General features: G+C 40.9%; 2 protein-coding genes across 3 annotated transcripts in view; both read left to right on the forward strand.

Annotated features, from left to right (window-relative positions):
* LOC107384472 (protein shisa-like-2A) overlaps positions 1-5,704 on the forward strand; it is a 73,843-nt gene extending 68,139 nt beyond the window's left edge. The window contains exons 4-5 of one of the 2 annotated variants that reach the window (XR_011515517.1): positions 5,321-5,449; positions 5,565-5,704. The gene's annotated coding sequence lies outside the window, so the exon portion shown is untranslated. Of the gene's footprint in view, positions 1-5,320 lie in introns of both variants that reach the window. The other variant, XR_011515516.1, reaches the window with a different exon arrangement.
* Positions 5,705-8,970: 3,266 nt separating this feature from the next.
* The window catches only part of slc1a7a (solute carrier family 1 member 7a), a 104,706-nt gene continuing 96,786 nt past the window's right edge, over positions 8,971-16,890 (forward strand). Inside the window, exon 1 of the mRNA XM_015957661.3 lies at positions 8,971-9,728. Within this exon, the coding sequence (XP_015813147.1) occupies positions 9,588-9,728 (141 nt within the window). The 5' untranslated portion in view covers positions 8,971-9,587. The remainder of the gene's footprint in view (positions 9,729-16,890) is intronic.

Consider the following 16,890-nt stretch of genomic DNA (forward strand, 5'->3'; position numbering starts at 1 on the left):
CCACAATGGCAATTTATGCAGATGATATTACATTATACGCAGCAGCGAAAACAGTATTACAACTTAATACTGTTCTAAATAATGAACTAAAATCGGTTAATAGATGGATCACAGCAAACAATTTGATAATAAACACAAATAAGACTAAATATATGGTCATAGGATCTAGACACTTTTAAAAACGAATCCACTCTTAAGCTTGACCTTAGATGGTACTATTATTGAACAGGTTGATGAGTTTAAGTTATTGGGTGTTATTGTTGATAATAAACTATCCTGGGCGAATCAGATTAACTACCTGTTGAAAAAAATGGGAAGAAGTATGGCTATTATCAGACGTTGTAGGAAATTCATTCCATTTCACTTAATTAAGAAACTAGTTCAGTCACTGGTGCTTTCACACTTAGATTATGCCTCTGTGGTTTGGTCCAACACCAATGAAAATTCTTGAACATCTTAGATGTGTTCTTGCTGTGTCGTTCTAATTCCATGTTGTCGTTCTTTTTTTAAAACACAGAAACGGTTTTGTTCCCTTTTGACGCTACGTTTCGCCGACGGCTGTCGGCTTCTTCAGGCTGACGCTGATGGTGGCGCGCCCTTTCCTTCTCCGTTTATCTGCGGGCAGCAGAGGACGTTGTCGCCCTCTACTGCCCGTATTATGGACTGGGACAACACACGGATCATAACCACTGAACAACAAAAATACAACAGATGGATCAAGGAAGCAATCGAGATAAGGAGACGTGGATGTGAGACCATGAACAGGGACGACGGAGTTTACACGCTGGACCACGCATGGGACTGCATCGTCGGAGAGGGGACAGCGGGCAGTAGAGGGCGACAACGTCCTCTGCTGCCCGCAGATAAACGGAGAAGGAAGGGACGCGCCACCATCAGCGTCAGCCTGAAGAAGCCGGCAGCCGTCGGCGAAACGTAGTGTCAACAGGTAACAAAACCGTTTCTGTGTTTTAAAAAAGGAACAACAACATGGAACCAATGAAAACTGTCTAGACAAGTTACAAATTGCACAAAACAAGAACCAGAGTAAATCTGTCACACAATAAGTTGTCCTGGCTAAAAGTAAGAGAGAGATTGGAGTTTACATTAACAATGTTTATTAGAAATATCATTACGACAAAAACTCCAAATATAATTTATTCCACCTTGTCTTTTTTTGCGGATAAACATGATTATTCCACAAGCCAAAGTATGCATGGACGATGTGTTTTACCTACGTGCAGAACAAATCAAATGCAGAAAACTGTGGTCTATCATGGTGCTATGGAATGCACTACCAGGATTTCTGTTGAGGGAAGTTGATAAAAAACGTTTTCAGAAAAAACTCCAAATATTTTTATTTTCCCAAAGATCATTTCAAGCTGAACATCTTCTGAAGTGAGCTGTATTTTAAATTTTAAGAATGTCTTTTGTTATGTTTGGGCTTTTGAGAATTGAATTGTGATTTTTCTACACTGCAATATTATGTTGAAATTAGTTGGGTGTGTGTGTGTGTGTGTGTGTGTGTGTGTGTGTGTGTGTGTGTGTGTGTGTGTATGGTCTTGTATGAATGATGTGCACAAAATGTGTATATATATATATATATATATATATATATATATATATATATATATATATATATATATAATGTAATGACTGTATGAGATGAGACCCCAGGAAGAATAGAGGCTGTATGTCAGCAGCTAATGGGGATCTTACAGTTTTTTTCGATTGCTAAAACGTTTCTTTCAAAACTGCACACACAAAACCCCAAACATAACACACAAATTCCTAAACCGTGGCTTCCCTTTGCAACAAAACCCTGCCACCACATATCGTAACATTGAAGAGCAAAACTGAAAACACAATTGTCTAAATGGAACACAATGAATTACACACTGAATGCATGACAGTGCCCACTTTTCTCTGAGACAAACATTAGACACATTTCATTTTTACAGTCCCCCCCCCCCCCCCCCCCCCCCACACACACACACACACACAAATTTTGAGACAAAACATTTTATTTTTACAGTTACCCCCCACCCCCAAACCACCCCGACCCCAAGCATAATCATGGGGCATCATGCCGCCGGTCTCTGTCTGGCCAGAGGGCCTCATCAACATCACAGGCGATATCCTCCTGGTCCAAACAGCTCTGGAAGTACCGCCTCGAGTGCCTCATGAAGCCCTGACAGGCCTCAAAGGCCACATCTCTACAAGCCTCCTCCATGGCTTGAAGCAGTGGGACCTGACTCTGTGGATTCCTTTCGTACACCTTCCACCTTCAGGCTGAGAAAAACTCCTCAGTGGGATTGAGGAAGGGGGAATAAGGTGGAAGGTATAAAACGGAAAACCGTGGGTGGTCCTGACACCACTCATACACCTGGGTAGCCTTGTGGAAACGTACTTTTATGCTGCAGTCCCTGATTGCAAATTGCTCGCCAGACCCGAAAGTTTAGAGATTTCAATATTTGTGTGTTGTTGATCGAAGCTTTGAGAATTTATGTGAGAAGTGTGTGTAAACCTGAAAATTGTGTGTGTGTTTTGACAGCAAGGTAATGTGAAACTGACATCAGAGTGTAAAGGAGGAAAATCAGAGTTCTAATATGGAAATCTTAAGTAGTGATAAATTGAGTCAAGCGATTGGGAACAGAAGTAGAGGTTGTGAAAATTGTGCCTCATTTTTGCTTTTTGACTTTTAGCAATCGAAAATAACAAATAAACAAACAGACAGAAGGACAACTTCCATGCTGTAGTTCTTTTTTAAAACACAGAGCAGTTTTGTTTACCTGTTCAGAAAATGTTCAAAGAAGGACAACTTCTTTCTCCTTTTTTACCACCTGGTATCAGAACAGGACTCAGTGTTGGAAATGTGGTTGTAACATATCTAGATATAAGTCAGCTTTAAAAACTAAAACAATTATTTATTAACTAACATTTACTTCAGTTAATGACTCTAATTGATATACTTTTCCTAGTTTATTATGTTGTTTGAACTCAAGGGTCTCATTATCTAAATTTTCAAACTTGTTGGATCGTGAAGCTGTTTCAAAGTTTTGCTCTATAAGTGCCCTTTTTGTACTTTGAGCACCCGCCCCGTCAAAGGTCTCTGCACGACCCTGTTCTTACTCATATGAACATTAGGACCAGCTTGGTCTTGTCTCTCTGTTTGTTGTGTTTTGTTGGCTTTGTTGTTGCCGCCTGGTTATCTTGATTTTGGTTCCTGTGAGTTTTTTATCCTGTGTTGACTCTCTTTGGTTTTTCAGAGCTTTTTGGATTTCACTGCAACTCCCCTTAACAATAAAGGATTATTTATTTTTGGCAGCAACTCGCTCTCTGTGTGGTTCTGGGTAACTGCATCTGGGTCCACACCTCCTACAAAATGTGACATTTGCAGCAGCACGTTCAGTTGTTTTAAAAATTACAGCAAGGCTTTCTAACTTTCTATTTCTGTTTTGCCTAATTGGAATTTAGCATTTTTTTATATTTTAAGTTTCTAATTATGTGGATAAATATGAGGATTACTGTATAAACATGGCTCAAACCAAAATGTAAAGTCCCAGAGAGGATGTTTTTTTACAGTGCTGTGTGGAAGCTTAAAATACATTGATTATATCATCGTGTCGGTCCAAAAGCATAATCTAGTGCTTCTCTGTCTGCTTTTGGGTAGTCATAATGTGAAATTTTATATGTTTCATAAAAACTATCATTAATCAGTGCTAAGCCAGGGTATCCGCGGGTCCTTAAAAAGTCTTAAAAAGTCTTAAATTTGCTTTTCCAAATTTAAGGCCTTAAAAATCCTTAAAAATGACAAATAATCCTTAAATACAGTTTCCAAAGGTCGTAAATTACCAAAGACCCAATAAACAAGATTATTTTATTTCTATAAAATTTTTGTGAATTTCTATTTCAGGATTTTTTGTGTATGATATTGGCGTAAGCGGAACTGTACACGTACGGTTGGTTGTGAAAGGGGGCTATTTTTAGAGGCGCATGCTAGTGGGAGCTTGCGCCATGGGGAAGTGCAACATTAATGGTAACTGGATGGCTAATCCCACGTTCACGATGTGGTTAGCACCGGTTCCAGGCAATAGCTGGAAATTATAACTTAAATTTAATTTAAAAAAATAGCTTAAATTTGGTCAAAGTGGCCTTAAAAAAGGTCTTAAAAAGTCTTAAATTTGGCTCCCTTAAACCTGCAGATACCCTGTAAGCCCAGGATCTTTGTCCGTCCGAAATTCACTCCTTCCTGAGGAGATTTGAAAGGCTCTGGGTTGTGCAACACAAGTTTAATCGCTGAAGCACGCCGTAGAAGACGCTCCATGATCTGACACGCTCCCACAGAAGGGATCCGGACTGAGGCTGTGAGAAGTGTTATTTTCCTGATGCTGTTCGGAGCCCTCGCCATACATTAGCAGCATGTTCTGTAGGATGAGGGATGATAAAGACCAGGGCAAAGATATTTTAACTCCACCACCACAACACAACCTGTGAAGTACACCTATCAAGACAAACGGTATTTATGAGGGTGAATGTAAGAATCGTTGCATATTTTGTCAGTTTAAAATTGTAAATGGTCATTATTTGAATGAGGTTTGTATTTGTTTGGTTTGCATTAGCACACTAACATGCTCTGGAGAGATTGCAGCAGAATAATGACACACCCGTCTCACTGGCGCCCTCCAGCAGGACTCTAGATGCCTGATCGTTTGCTTCCTTATTTAAAGCCATGCTGATGTCGTTTATTTCTACCTGAGTGTCAGCCAGTAATTGTTCTAGTGAGGGACAGAAGTAAGTGATCTTTATGAGGGCATGTGCATGCTGTGTGCTCATGCATAACCAGTGTGAATTGGTGAAGGAGCAACAGCTCGTTAGTTCGGTCACAGCAGCAAAGTGGGAAGCAGAAAGTGTGGTAAACAGCAACCATTTTCCTTAAAAGCTTTCAATTAATTCACTTTTTTCAGTGAACGCAAAACACACCACATTCCTTCATTTTAACAAAAATGATCACTGTTTTAATGAGTCTGTTGGCTCCCCGGCTATTAACACATGAAGACTGCAGTAAAGAATCAGAAAAATAGAAAATGTTGGGCTGGTTGACCTCAGGTTGAGTTTAGACTCAATCTTTCCTAAATAGGCGATGTGATTTTGATCAGATTATAAAATATTCATGTATATAATGTGTGTGTGGGTGTGTTTGTGTGTATATGATTTTGATCAGATTAGATAATATTCAGATTTCAGATTCAGATTTCAGATTTATTGGCCAAGTTGTCACAATCTGCCCCGCTCACTAATCTGCTCTGCTAATGCACAACAGTTGTTCCCAGTTTGTGTTTCAGGTGGGCGTGTCAGAGAGCCAGCTGCTCCTGATCTCCTGATCAGAGGACCAGGGGTACTTAAGGAGCGGTGTGAAACAACTCCAGTGCTGGTTGATACTCGCCTTTGGGTAACACTAGTTCTGTCTTGAGTTTAAAGCCTCAAATACTCAGCATGTGTTTTTGTCAGTCCGTTCCCGTCAGCCCTGGTCTTGTGTTTTGAACTTCTGCTCATCTTCCACTCAGGATTACTCACCGCTGTCTGGAGTTGTTAATTCCACTACACGTTGCTCACCGTCCCCTGGTCTCCTCGCTCTCTGCTGCTCGCCTGTCATCCTACCTGCCTGCCTACCAATCTTCCCCTCCGGATCTACAGCATTACCTGCCTTCCTGTCTGCCACATGCCCGTTCACGTATCTCTGTTTGGATCCTCAGCCTCGTCTCTGTCGCCGATTGACTTCACCATCCAGCCCAGTCTCTTTAAGGATTTTAACCTGCCCAGTAAGAGGAAAATCTCCTAAAGCCATTCCTATTTGATTCTCTGGTTCCAGGGTTTGTTTACTGTGAGTTTAATCCCCGTTTGTTTTCTCATCCTAGATCGCGGCTTTTTCCTGTTCTCGTTTGGAGCAGCGCTTTTAGTTTTCATCACGTTCCTTAATAAATATTAGTTGTTATTTACTCACCCTCGTGTCCTCTTGTGATTCTTTCATGTCCTGGGTTAAATATATACCCAACATGACACGAGTAAAAGTACATTTACAAGGAATTTGTCTTCGGTAGATGTTCGCTCTCTAAAACGGACAACAACCCCAATAAATGAGAATAAAAATACCTAAAAACACATTAGAACATGTATACCCACACACATGTTCATTTACACACACACACACATACATACATATATACATACCCACACACACATACACTCATATCCATAAGCATACTGAATAAGTATTAAAAACTATAATAAAAGGATGGTAAAATAATCTACAGATTAAGGAGAGAAATGGCTGAAGGAAAGAAACTGTGTCTGGTAGTTTTTCATTCATGTATGAGTGTGTGTGTATGTCCCATACACATATATATGTATAAATTTGTATATATGTGTGTGTGTATATATATATACATACATATTCCAGACTATAAGCCGCTACTCTCACACTTTGAACCATGCGGCTTATAGTGAGGTGCGGCTTTAAGATTTTCCTTCACCTGCCACTAGGGGGCGCTTTAGCAGAAAGTGAAACAGGTGGAAGTCAAAAGTGAAAATCGAAGAAAGTGCTCATTTTAATTTAGCACATGCAAGCAGCCGGCACCACGAAGAATTTGTTTCAAATCCATACCCCCTTATCATGGTAACTACACGTATGAGTTCATATGATGCCGCATTTAAGTTGAAGGCCATCGATCTGGCAGTAAAGGATGGAAACAGTGCTGCCGCACGTAAGCTTGGCATGAATGAATCCATGGTTCGGCGCTGGAGACGGCAGCGGGAAGAACTCATTCAAGCCAGCTTCTCCCGGGGATGACGACAGCAACACGGACAGCGACACTGACATCGCCACAGAAAAGGTATGTGACGAAGCTCTTCTGAGGCTGTTCAACTCCGACACTGAAGAAGAGGACTTTAATGGCTTTAGTGCGCAGTTGGAGGATGAATAAACTGATCAATGACTTTTCTGTTTTGTTTGATGCTGATCAGTTCAGTAGATATCTCGTAGATATCTGCGGCTTTTAGCACGCTGCGGCTTATATAAGTACAGTTCCATGTGTTTTTAAAAACTTAGTAGGTGCGGCTTATATTGAGATGCGCTCTATAGTCCAGAAATTACGGTATATACATAAATATTAACACACTGATGATGATGAGCTACGTCGCTACAGCTGCCCTAGGGCTCACTGACAGAAGCTGCCACACCACCGATGTCGCCGGCCCTTCTAACCTCCAACAGGATAAAGCGCCCAAGCGCACAAAGACTGACATGGATGTAGCTGGGGTTCTAACCCGGATTTGAAGATTGGGCCAATCATAATAAAAAGGTTCACCCTCCTCCACCCTGTGTAGTTAAAGTCATGCTATGCAAAATTTTAATGTTTTTACAGTTTTTTTTCGATTGCTAAAACGTTTCTTTCAAAACTGCACACACAAAACCCCAAACATAACACACAAATTCCTAAACCGTGGCTTCCCTTTGCAACAAAACCCTGCCACCACATATCGTAACATGTTCCCAAAATGGAACACGTGTTTTCATTTGGTAAACACAGCCACATTTTCACATATCACACACACACCATTCATTGCTTAAACACAAGTAGCCTTTGGGTGAACACGACCAAGCACGGAGAGAACACTGAAGAGCAAAACTGAAAACACAATTGTCTAAATGGAACACAATGAATTACACACTGAATGTATGACAGTGCCCACGTTTCTCTGAGACAAACATTAGACATCACACACATTTTGAGACAAAACATTTATTTTTACAGTTAACCCCCCCCCACCCCCCACCCCACCCCCCCACACACACACACACACACACACAGATTTTGAGACAAAACATTTAATTTTCACAGTTAACTCCACCCCCAAGCATAATCATGGGGCATCATGCCGCCGGTCTCTGTCTGGCCAGAGGGCCTCATCAACATCACAGGCGATGTCCTCCTGGTCCAAACAGCTCTGGAAGTACCGCCTCGAGTGCCTCATGAAGCCCTGACAGGCCTCAAAGGCCACGTCTCTACATGCCTCCTCCATGGCTTGAAGCAGTGGGACCTGACTCTGTGGATTCCTTTCGTACACCTTCCACCTCCAGGCTGAGAAAAACTCCTCAGTGGGATTGAGGAAGGGGGAATAAGTGGAAGGTATAAAACAGAAAACCGTGGGTGGTCCTGACACCACTCATACACCTGGGTAGCCTTGTGGAAACGTACTTTTATGCTGCAGTCCCTGATTGCAAATTGCTCGCCAGACCTGAAAGTTTAGAGATTTGAATATTTGTGTGTTGTTGATTGAAGCTTTGAGAATTTATGTGAGAAGTGTGTGTAAACCTGAAAATTGTGTGTTGTGTTTTGACAGCAAGGTAATGTGAAATTGACATCAGAGTGTAAAGGAGGAAAATCAGAGTTCTAATATGGTAAGGAAATCTTAAGTAGTGATAAATTGAGTCAAGCGATTGGGAACAGAAGTAGAGGTTGTGAAAATAGTGCCTCATTTTTGCTTTTTGAGTTGTAGCAATCGAAAAAAACTGTCATAATTTTCTCGAGCCAGTGTGTGCTAAAAAGACCCTTCACATGATTAATGAACTGGCACTCAGACCCCACCGCCCCCGTGGCCAGATCATCACACTTGCCTGTTGTATTCTTTAGTTAAAACCCAACATTAGTATTCTAGATGGATGCGTTATGTGCTCTGACTGTGATTACGGGTCTAGAGTTGTACAGCTGACATCTTCTAAGTGCAGCGTGAACTGTTAGCTGTGAGCCTGCGGAGTTAATGGACTTCTACCCACATGGTGCTTGATGCTTGGACAGATAACTGTGTTTTATTTCTTTTATTCACTCGTCATTAAAATGCTCAGTCTGTCAACACAACCACAACTTTCAAGCACTCCACAGCTCTGGTTTCTGATCTTTACCTCATGTCACTTGTGTGGTTTTTTTTTTTTTTGCTCCTCTCATCTCTTTTATGACCTGGACCAATCTGCTGTCCAATTGTTCAGAGAGCTCTCTAATCCAGCCTCAGATCTGAGTTGTGCTGCACGGTGCATAATAGGATCGCAGCATTAACCCCGAGGACAACGCCACCAGCTGTCGCAGGGCCCTCTGTTGGCCGCCGGCTGAACTGTGCCGGGCGGGGGGACAGAGACGAGGCAGACACACAGTGTGCCTGTGTGATGCTGTTAGTTTCATATGAAATGAAGACGGACGCAGCTCGGAAAGCGTTGCCTCTGGACCTCTGCCTCGTTGATTCAACCTAAATCCTCCTTAAAAACCAAATCCCTCTTTTTTTCTGTTTAATGTTTATTCCTTCATTTTTATTTTTGGTCTCATAGGCCCATCTTTTTAATCAGTCTGCGTCCACCTACTTTTCCCCGCCAGCTGCACCCGCACGCTGGTTCCTGCTCCAGTGTGGCAGCAGCTGTTGCTTCTGTTCTGGTTCTTTATGGCTGAGTAGGTGGTGACAGACAGCTTGCTTTGGTGGTTTTCTCTGCGGGTTGTGAAGCCAAGACCAGGACTAACAGTTGGAGGAGGCGCAGGAGGAGGATGGCGCTGGCTGTGGAAGAAGTGTGGGGCCGGGTAAAGAATGTCTGCAAGCAGAACGGACTGCTCATCTTGTCTGTGCTGGCCGTGGTCATTGGCTGCCTGCTGGGCTTCTTCCTCAGAGGCAAGCAGCTCTCTGAGCAGGTCAGTTGGTTAAAGAACCGGGTGTCCACCGTGACCCACCCCCACCCCACCAACAGATCTCATTCCCGCTCGCATTTCTGCATTATCCCCTCCTCCCAAAAATCCCTCAATGAGTTCTAACTGGGTGAGAGAATTTAACGCATTATTAATGACGATTAAGTAATTAGAAAAAAATAACGCTTTCAGAAATTACTGCTTGAGCACTAATGCCCCCAATTGGTGGGCAAAAAAGTTCACATCAAAATTTATCTTCTGCATATCAATAAATATCACCAAGCTGATCTTGTAAAACAAACTGGGCTACAAGACCCTATACACATTTTTACATGTTTCAAACATAACAAAAACTACAATTAAATGAATTGTGACAAATAGATCTTCATGAAGAAAAGAAAAAATAAATCTACTTTTCTAGCGTTATGTTTTGTAGTTGGCAGAAAGCAGGCAGGAAGTGCCTTTATCCATATGAACACCATTACAGCAGGAGGGACAAGCGTACACGCAGCCTTCATCTTGTAACCATCAGCAGAACTTCCCCTGAACTCTACACTACACCGATATATATATATATATATATATATATATATATATATATATATATATATATATATATATATATATATATATATATATATATATATGCATGTATGTATGTATGTATTAGCTTTGCTCTGTTGCCACCAGTGTTGGGTAAGTTACTTCAAAACTGTAATGCATAATTTATTACTTGTTACCCTCATTTTAAAGTAATTCATTACATTATAATATTACTGATTTTAAAATGTAAGGCATTACACTACTTTTGCATTACTTTAAGTTACTTTCACCAAAACAACTTCAACATGAATCTGGTCATGTGACGCTCAGTGAGCTCATGACATGTATGTGGAAGGTGATGTGGTGTCTGAGCTAGGATTGCTGTTAAAAACAGTCAGATATAATAACAGTGCTTTAAAATGATTGTTTATTAAATAAAAACAACAACAATCTGTACTCTCAGCACGCTGCCATCTTAGATTAACTGAGCAGGGAGTGAGGTGGTGGGGGCTCCAAGCCTATATTTGCCTTGGTCCCCAAATGCCTTAATACGGCCCTGGATGTGGGGCTGATTTCTGGGGTGATCTGATTCTATCACATGTATAAATATTAAATGCTTATGTATTATTGCTTTTCACTGGTAAACATGTGTATTGAGGATAAATCTACCTACTTTTTTCTTTTTTTCTTGATTTTATTTGAATAATTTCCGGCCCTTTCTCTCTCTAACCTTCCTGCATGCTGCATGTTTTCTCCGTCTTCCAGAAAAACTGTTTCCTAGACTTCCTACTTTCTAACGATCAGCCAAAGGGATCTTCACATGTGCGGCGCTCCAGCAGTAATGAGTTTAAATCACCGGGGCCCAGATTATGAACTCAGCTGAGGCAAAGCACGTCAGAAAAGCACAAAATACCAGAGAATATGCGCTGATATGAACGATCGCAAGTGAATTATTTTGTTTTAGTGGAGCGATTTTGTGAATGTTACAGCGGCCGCGTGCAGCTGCAGCTGAGCCGTTACCGCGGCGTCCTCTCTGCCCGCAAAGCTGAGTCCATAAATGACGTCATATATGCAGATACTGGATCTTTCTTCGGGTTTCCCGCAATTTGAATTTTTAAGGAACACATCTTGATTCTGGGTTTAAAAATGCATTGTAATTACCGCGTTACTGACAATTGTACCGAGTAAATGTTACCATTTTCTTTCCCTGTAATGCCTTACATTACCACATTACAGCAAAAAGCAATGCATTACAGTAATTAATTACTTTTGTACCGCATTACTCCCAACACTGGTTGCCACCTAGTGGTCAGTTCAGTACACAACTTTTACAATGTCCCATGTCCATTTACACTTCATCAATAACACAAATAAAGACACCCCCGAAAAAATGTTACCTTTATAATGAGACCAAAATAATCAAATAGACCTTGTGGTTACAGAAATATACTCATTGAAGTCTAGGTGTGTCATCTGTGCCACACTAATATTATTTTTAATTTTAAAAGTTATTGGTAGCAAATAGTCTTGAATTAATAAAATGTGATTAATTAATTACAAATATTCTGATTAATTAGACTATTTTTTTAAATCAAGTCCAACCATTAGTTAAATTTTGTCCCATAGAAAACCGGCTCCTTCTGTCCGTTCTGCACACCAACCGCATCGTTACCAGAACTCCCTCCTTCCACCACATCACCCCTGTTCTTCAGCAGCTCCACTGGCTCCCAGTCACTTCCAGAATCCAATTCAAAATTCTGCTGTATACGTTCAAAGCCGTCCATAACCTAGCTCCACCGTACCTCTCAGACCTCCTTCATCCTTCAACCTCCACCCGTTCCCTCAGGTCTTCCTCCTCCAAGCACCTCTCTGTCCCACCTTTCCATCTGGTCACTATGGGGAACAGAGCGTTCAGTCGCTCTGCTCCCCAGCTCTGGAACTCACTCTCTCCTGACCTCCGTAACATTGACTCCCTCACTCTCTTTAAAACCAGACTCGAAACCCACCTGTTCCGCCTAGCATTCCAATAGCTACTCTGTTTAGAAAGGCGCTGTTGAAATAAAACGTATTATTATTATTATTATTATTATTATTATTACCAACATGAACTCATGAGAAACACCAGCAGCAGCAACGTTTGCTCCTGAAGCTTTAACCCAGCCTCTGACTGGGCTTCAACAGCAACAAACGACGACAGCATGCTGAATTTCACCATGTTTGCAACAGATATGAAACCATGTAGGAGCGTGAGACGGTTCCTGTTTGGTTCTTGTCTGTTGTGTTTATTTTATTGCACATAAAGGGTCTGGGTGAGGATTATATAATCTACAAAACAACAATATAAATATGAGTGACCTTTTGTGTTCAATAGTCACCAGGAAAAGATAACTGCTCCATATAAATCCAATCATGCACTCACCCTCTGAAGCAGTGATTACCAGCCAGGAGTACATGGTGGTACGTGAGCGCATTACAGTGGGTACACGCAAACATTCATATTCAAAGTCTCAGATGATGGATGTCATGATGATGGATGCCGTTCTCCATCGTCCACTGCGTCCTGATAAAGGAAACGGGGCAATGTCGGTTACACAGACCCGGTTTCGGTTTCAGGAGTTCGATGTTGAGCAGAACAAACCTCTTCAGTAAAATATTCTGGGCGACAGTAAAGTTGTATCTTCGTTAATAGCAATAGCTCGTTAATGCTAATGTACTCAGATGTCGTGATGAGCACACAGGCTTCCAAACTGTTGCATGAAGAAATTTCCCTTCACAGCTTTTGATTGCATTTATTAATAAAGCACCAGTCTGCAGCTCCTCTCTCTCCCTATCTCCCTCTCGCCCAGTGCACACCGCAGTCAGAGCAGCCGATCAGCTGATCAGAGCACCAAAGAGGCAAAAAAAACAAGTCTTCTTATCTTATTTAATATTGTCAACAAAAATGCATCAAAGCATCATTTTACCTGCAATTTTCCGCTAGTGAAGCAACATTTAGCTTCTATGAGAAAAGAAAAACATTGGCCAGGTAAATCATAATGTGAGAATATTAAAACAGGGTCACTTGCGGAGTTATTCAGCATTCAGTTAGTTTTTTGAGCAGAACTCCGGACTGGCCACGGGAGGAAACTATAACCACCGCATCTCTTGACAAGCTTTCTAAACGCTGCCTACAGCTGACGCAGCAAAACTCCTTCAGCTACTCAGAAACAGCTGATCCAGACGCAAACTAGTTCCAACCTGTGTGCCTGGCGACATCTCTGGACTGGAGCGTCGGTGATGCGGTTAATCTACTGAACCTCGGTGCACAGAGGTCATCCGACCTTCCTGACCTCCGGATCCGCGAAGAGGGTCTCCCAGGAAAGGGTGAGGTAGACACACATGATTGCGTCTGATGCCGTTTTGATGAGAACCAACTTCATAGTTTAATGCAAACCAAATTCTTTTTGACACCCAGAACTCAGTTCTTCTGAAAAACACACACCATTCAATCACCGTAGATCACATCCCATCCGCTTAGATTCATCCATCACAGTAGTCTAGGTTAACTTGTCATGTTTTTAATTGTTTAGAAAATAAATTCTTACTTTTTATAAACCTGACTCCGTCTGAATTGAGACGAAGTGTGTTTGATCCCTGAAAAAGCAAAGAAGCCTAGAATCTTCTGAGTAAACATCCAAAGACCAATCAGAGTGATACTCTATATTTATATAGAAGGTCACATCTTACCGGTCATAAGTAAAGGTGATATATTAAAGGAAAATTATGGAAGTTTGACAGCCAAAACATGTACAGAAATAATAAATATCTTCTTCATACATTCTCCTGCAATGCCCTGGTCCTGTAGAATGAGCCCTGGCATTTTTACTGTGATTGCCTGTTTTTCTGTAAAATCACAGAAAAAGAGAGATGCTCGGGTCGAGCAGGCTGCTTCATGCGCGTTCACGCTCAGGCATCGCCCGTAGCATTTGCTATCCGTAGCTTTAGCAGCAGAGAGAGAGGCAGTGCCACTTTGTCGCTGTTCCTAACGCCTAGTGACAAAGCTAGCTACATTTCTGAGGACCCTTAGCTACTTTCTGTAGAACTTTCTTCTAGATTTTTCCTGCAAATTAGCAACAAAATAGCCATTTTCACTCCGAACCGTTCTTTGAACGTTGTTTCAGCTGTCATCAAGGATATAAATGTTACAGGTACAAATGACATCATTGGTGATTTAACTCACCTAGTAAGATGTTGGGCTCTCGTGCTGAAGTCCTGGGTTTGATTCTGGATGTGAACATAGTTTATTTAGAGTTTCTTTTTTACATTAATGGTATATTTTTTTACAGTAAGATGTCCAAATTTTTATTTGAGACTCGCCGAACGGCATTGAATTCACAGATAAAAAAAGATGTGGGTTCAACTTTCATTCTGGAACAATTTTTCAAGCAAGTGTAACCGGATTACAGGATACAATAAGATAATTAAAAGAAAAAATAAACAAATGGGCCAATAATTAGGTTCGGGGAGAATTGGAGGTTGTTTAAGAATGACTGGAGTCACGGGTATAGCATGAAACGGTTTATATACTAAATTTTAATAAAAATGGGAAATATAACACATAAAGATAACACACAAAAACAGATGAAAACAATCGACAATAGTAAAATGGTCGGTATGAGATTTGATCATATGAGTCACAAGTCAGCCGGCGTCAAGTCAAATCCCCACGCTTGGGGTGAAAGTCAGAGTCCGGTGGTGCGATTTTTTCCTACCACACCGTTGAGATTGTTCACAGAAGAGAGCAGTCTGCTCTTCAGTTACTTGAGATGTCCTGGTTCGTTCAGTGGTTAAGGCTCGCCATCTCCCTCGTCAGGAAGAAATCCAGTTCTCGTTCCAAGTGAGTGATCATAGGAGTCGGGATCAAACCCAAGGAAAAAAAAAACCCAGCCTGTAAACAACAGGACTGTTAGCGAGTTGGCATCGACCCTTCTCGTCACATCACAGCATAAAGTCTTACAGACTTAAACAAATGCTTCACTCTATTGGCATAGCCAATCATGTTTGGGTTCACAGTTCAACTAACATAACATCAATTTGATTGTCTATTAAAATAATTCTCAGTAGCTCTGGAAATATAATTACATATGACAACAATTGTTCAGCTCAATAGGCTCAGTTAGATTCTATTACTCTACACTATTCAACAAGAAATACATTCATGACAACAAGGATACATTTAGTTGTGTTTCTATACAGCATTGTGACACCTTGTATATCTGTAACACAATAAATAAATAAATAAATAAATAAATAAATAAATAAATAAATAAATAAATAAAATGTTCTATAACAAAATTCAACAAAATATAAATTCTGGTCCTTTGGTCCACCTTTGTAAAATAATTCCTCCCTAATCAGTTAGCTTTTATTTATTTTTATTTATCTATTTTTTTTATTATTAAATGTTTGGTTAAGGGACGCATTGCTAATTCTATGGCGTTAGCTATAACGCCCCTGAGGACCTTGTACATCTAGGCCGTACCACCATTAACTGGCGGTTTGAGCCGTTAACTCCTGGGAATCCCATATGCCCTACCGCCGTTAACTGGCGGTTTGAGCCGTTAACTCCTATATGCCCTACCACCGTTAACTGGTAGTTTGAGATGTTAACTCCTGGGATCTAACGTCTAGCAGCCCACTGCTGTCACCTCGGTTGCTGTAATTAGCTTTTTGAATTTAATAATTTACTGAATTTAATCTCATTCACTCACCAACGCGCTCCAACGGTTCCCTCTTACAGAGGATTGGTTCACTCTGTCGTCTCCACACAAATCTATAAGAATGGAATTAATTTGATAAGCTATTTAAGTTTCCTTTTTTTTTTTAAGTTGCATCGTTAGCTTTTTCTCTTCTTTTTTCTTTACTCACCGCGTTGGTTCCAAGTTCCTAGCTCTTATTAGAAGGAGTCAAGTCCGCCTCTCCCTCTATCTATGCGGCACCCAAATCAGGGTTCTTCACGGCCTCGACCGTTGTTTTTTTTTCTCTCTCTCTCTCTCTCTAACCGCTCAGTCTTTGTTTTCTGTATCTGCGTGCTGCACAGCCGTTTGTCTCTCCTCTCGCTCAGCTGCGTCGCAGGGTTTTATTTCGCGGAGGCGGGACTTATTTCTCTCAGCCAATGAAATTTCAGATTCCCACCTGGACCAATAGTATACAGCTTTCCTCTTCTGTTTCTGTTAGTGATGTTCAAGATTCTTGTTTTAACCGATGTTTAATATTAAACTCGTTATTTTAGTTATTCACCCTTCCAATAATTCATTATGAAATTATCTATTAGTTAATTAGATATCTATTAATTAGTATTGTTAATTTCCTTAATTTATATTTTATATTTTATCTAAATTGAGGATGGATCATATTAGTAAGCCAATTAGTTAATACCTCATTAAGGTTCTAGCTTCTGGGTTACATCCTCCCCCATTAAATATCATGCACGTCCCTGTGCATTGTTTCTACGGGGTACACAACTTCTTGAGTAAGAGAGTCAATAAAAGCTTTATTAAGTCCTTGGAAAAGGGACCTAACTACGGTCACTAGTGGATTGCCCAATTGAGAGTAAGTTAGTCTTTGAGGAGGCTGACTACTTCGT

The sequence above is a fragment of the Nothobranchius furzeri genome, chromosome 11, assembly GCF_043380555.1.
Source record: "Nothobranchius furzeri strain GRZ-AD chromosome 11, NfurGRZ-RIMD1, whole genome shotgun sequence".
In the NCBI taxonomy this organism is placed as follows: domain Eukaryota; kingdom Metazoa; phylum Chordata; class Actinopteri; order Cyprinodontiformes; family Nothobranchiidae; genus Nothobranchius; species Nothobranchius furzeri.